We start from the raw sequence: 3,459 nt of genomic DNA on the forward strand, positions 1-3,459 counted from the left end.
AAATGACCCATCCACTACCACTCCCTTGATGCAGCCCTCCAGTTGGTTGGCGACCCATTTGACTGTGTGGGTGTCGACACCACAGTCCCCCATTTTCTTAATGAGAACGGGGTGAGAGACAGTGCCGAACGCCTTCCAAAATTCCAGGAAGACTCTGTCCACTGCTACCCCTGCATCTAAGGATTTGGTGATCTGGTGATAGAAGGCCACCAGGTTGGTCTGACAGGACCTGCCTCTAATGAACCTGTGTTGGTTGCCCCTAAGCATAATTTCCCCTCATGGCCCCTCGTGGATATGCGCTAGAATAATTTTCTCAAAAACTTTGCCCAGGATCAAGGTAAGACTAACTGGCCTATAGTTTCTCAGGTCCTTCTTCTTCCCCTTTTTGAAGATGGGAACCACACTGGCCCTCTTCCAGTCCTCTGGCACCACTCCAGAGCACCACGAGTGCTTGTAAAGCCGTGCCAGGGGTCCTGCAATGACCTCAGCCAATTCCCTCAGTACTCTAGGGTGGAGATTGTCCGGACCAGCTGACTTGAATGCATCCAGTCCCTCCAGAAGTTCTGTAACTAGTTCCTCACTAACCCTTGACCCAGGGGAGGAGTGACTCTTCCGGTCCCTGCTTAGGAAGATGGAGGCAAAGAAATCGTTAAATATGCTGGCTTTGTCGTTTGGTGTGACGACCAGATTTCCAAACGTGTCCTGCAGGGGCCCCACGTTACCCGGTACCTTCTTTTTGCCCCCATGTATTTAAAAAAGGGCTTCATGTTGTCCTTAATCCGGGAAGCTAGTCCCAGTTCCATCTCTGCCTTGGCCTTCCTGACTGCCCCCCTGCATCCCTGAGCAACTGCAGTATAGTCCTCCCTGGTGATGGCCCGTCCCTTCCATTGGGTGTACGCCTCCCTTTTTGCTAGGAGACATTCCCGGATGCTTTAGGTGAGCCATGGGGGCTTATGTGCCCTCCTGCTCCCTTTGAGCCGATAATTACCATTGTCCTGTTTGAAGTTGATACCTACTTTGCACGTACTCCACTAATTGGGGGTCCCTCATAAACTCCAAATCTTTGCATAACTTGGTTTCTATCTCCATATACATCTGATATAAAAAGCCTGTTTTAGCTTCCATGTGACACTTGTTTGTTTACAAGAATTAAGAAAAGCAACAAAATCCTGATTTATATTTAATAAACCAAGTTAATTTCTGCCTTTTTCTTTCAGTAGTTGGGTTCCAAGTTTCTAGCAACCAGTCATATGGTGGTACAGTAGATCATTTACACCTGTTACATTTAAAGGTTGAAAGGGATCACATTGACTATCTGATATAAACTATCAGATATTGATATTTATGGCACTTGTATAATATGGACCAAGTAACACACACCACCTCTTGCACCGTTTGGTACACATAATAATTTCTCCACAAGAGAAGCTTGGATTGTCACAGCAAGAGTATTGCCAGCCAGCATTAGATAACCTTTTATGTAAAATGCACCTATGTTACATTTGGATGTTAAACTTATAAATTGAACTGTTTCCCAAAACAATGTTTCCACAATTAATACTAATTATGATACGATTGCACTAATAAAAATAAGCTGGTAAATACGTAGATAATTCCACCCTTCTTTGGTTTCAAGAAGCATTTAAGGACTTCATTATATGTGCTTGTTTGCATATATATAAATAAAAAAATAGAGTACACAAGACACCTGAGATCCTACAAAATGGATTTGCAGTTGTACCCAGTTGTGCTCCAGCTCTGTGGTTTTGGATCTAGACAATCATATCTGGACTCTTTAATGTCTGAGCAAAGATACTAATGTATCTTTAAACTTACTCTCTGCTGTTACTTTCTTGGAAAAGTAAGTAAAATGGCAGGGGGGGAATGCGTGCCTAGTTTCCCATTAAGTCAGTTATAATTAAAATCAGTGATGGAGGAAATGTCAGCAGGTTAATTGAGTTTGAATTTAGTGTTTGTATATCTTTGTATACAGTTACTTTTGCTAAGAATATAGTTGCCTAGTTGCAGCATAACTTGAACTGATAGTTTAGATCTATGTATTAGACTAATGATAGCATTTATAGTAACAGACATTAGAGTGGCTATAAGATGCCACCCATGCATAGGCATAACTTTCATTAGGATAAAAGGGGGGAAAAGTGGGTTGCAGACTTACTTTGCTGCTTGCTAGTCTGAAATTAACTGTTCTACAATTTTTGTTAACTTTTTTTAAAGGAGATAATCTAATAGGAGGCACTTGTTTGCTTGCTTTCTTTGCTATTTCTGACTTTTTTTAAAACTCTGCCCGTTTGTCCTCCCTTCCTTCAGAAACAAATATTGAATGTTTGTTTGTTATGTGTCCATACACAAATAAACTGTTTCCTTTCCCTTTCCAGGTTTAAAGAAAACCGTAAAGATGACATTTGGCTTGTAGATGTGAGTATGAGAGAGAAATATTGAGATTTGCGCTTCGTTGCTTTTCAATAGCTTGGTTTGACAGTAAAGCACAGCATAGTCTAGATAATGTGGTAAAGCTGCTTAGTCACTGAGGTGGCTTCTACCTACAGTGGGAAAAAGATGACATACTTATATCTATTGATAGGATGGATAAGCAATCTGTCTGCATTAGTGCAGGATGATCCAGGAATTAGCAGCAACTGTTTAAAAAGACAAGCTTTGTTCTGTGTTTACTCATTTTGGTGTTGCTTAAAACTTTTCTGTGGAAATAAAAAGTAAACTGTCTTCTTGATACTAGTATTCAAGAGGTGGTCTGTCCACATCAGTAGGTCTAAGACTCTGCTCTGTACTTGTACTTGCTTTACATTTTCATTCTTATGTTGTTGGCTGTTTATATTAAATTAATTGTTCAGGTACTTTTGTTTTACCCTGAAGTAAATTTGAAAAGATTCATTATGTTCCATATGGTATAAATCAGAGACTAGGTCAATAAATGGAGCTTGTTGTACTATGTGATGAAACTAAATTCAGGGTTGAAGTGAGGTAAATGATTATTTCCCAAGTAGCGCAGATTTATTAATATGTGAGAGAAGTAATAAATTACATGTTATATTTTCAGAATTAGTAAATCAGTAAATTATAAGAGGACAAACTCCCATTTTCTTTAGCTGGGGTTTCTGTTCCTTTGTGTACTGATCCTACTCCATTAAATTAATAGGAATTCAGCCGTCCTTTTCCATGAGTATAGGAGTCTTGGGCACGGAGGAGGACGGCAGCAAGTCCCCAAGCTCTTTCCAGTATAAAAATGTGAATATGGGATTACAAGATGCTTCTGTTCAATATTCAGTGCCTTCCTCATTCGAGGACTATTCCAGGATGGCCCACATTTGCAGGAAACGGATAAGAAAAGCAAAAGCACTGACTAAACTTAGATTAGCAACAGGAATCAAGGACAACAAGAAATTCTCCTTTAGGTACATAGGAAACAGGAGGAAAACAAAT

The 3,459-nt window shown here is 40.1% G+C and overlaps 1 protein-coding gene across 1 annotated transcript in view; it reads left to right on the forward strand.

The window, feature by feature from the left end:
* TMX3 (thioredoxin related transmembrane protein 3) overlaps nucleotides 1-3,459 on the forward strand; it is a 68,627-nt gene that overhangs the window by 10,292 nt on the left and 54,876 nt on the right. The window contains exon 3 of the mRNA XM_019524683.1: nucleotides 2,397-2,436. Within this exon, the coding sequence (XP_019380228.1) occupies nucleotides 2,397-2,436 (40 nt within the window). The remainder of the gene's footprint in view (nucleotides 1-2,396; nucleotides 2,437-3,459) is intronic.

Source organism: Gavialis gangeticus, unplaced genomic scaffold (assembly GCF_001723915.1).
Source record: "Gavialis gangeticus isolate Ggan-Ray unplaced genomic scaffold, GavGan_comp1, whole genome shotgun sequence".
Classification (NCBI taxonomy): domain Eukaryota; kingdom Metazoa; phylum Chordata; order Crocodylia; family Gavialidae; genus Gavialis; species Gavialis gangeticus.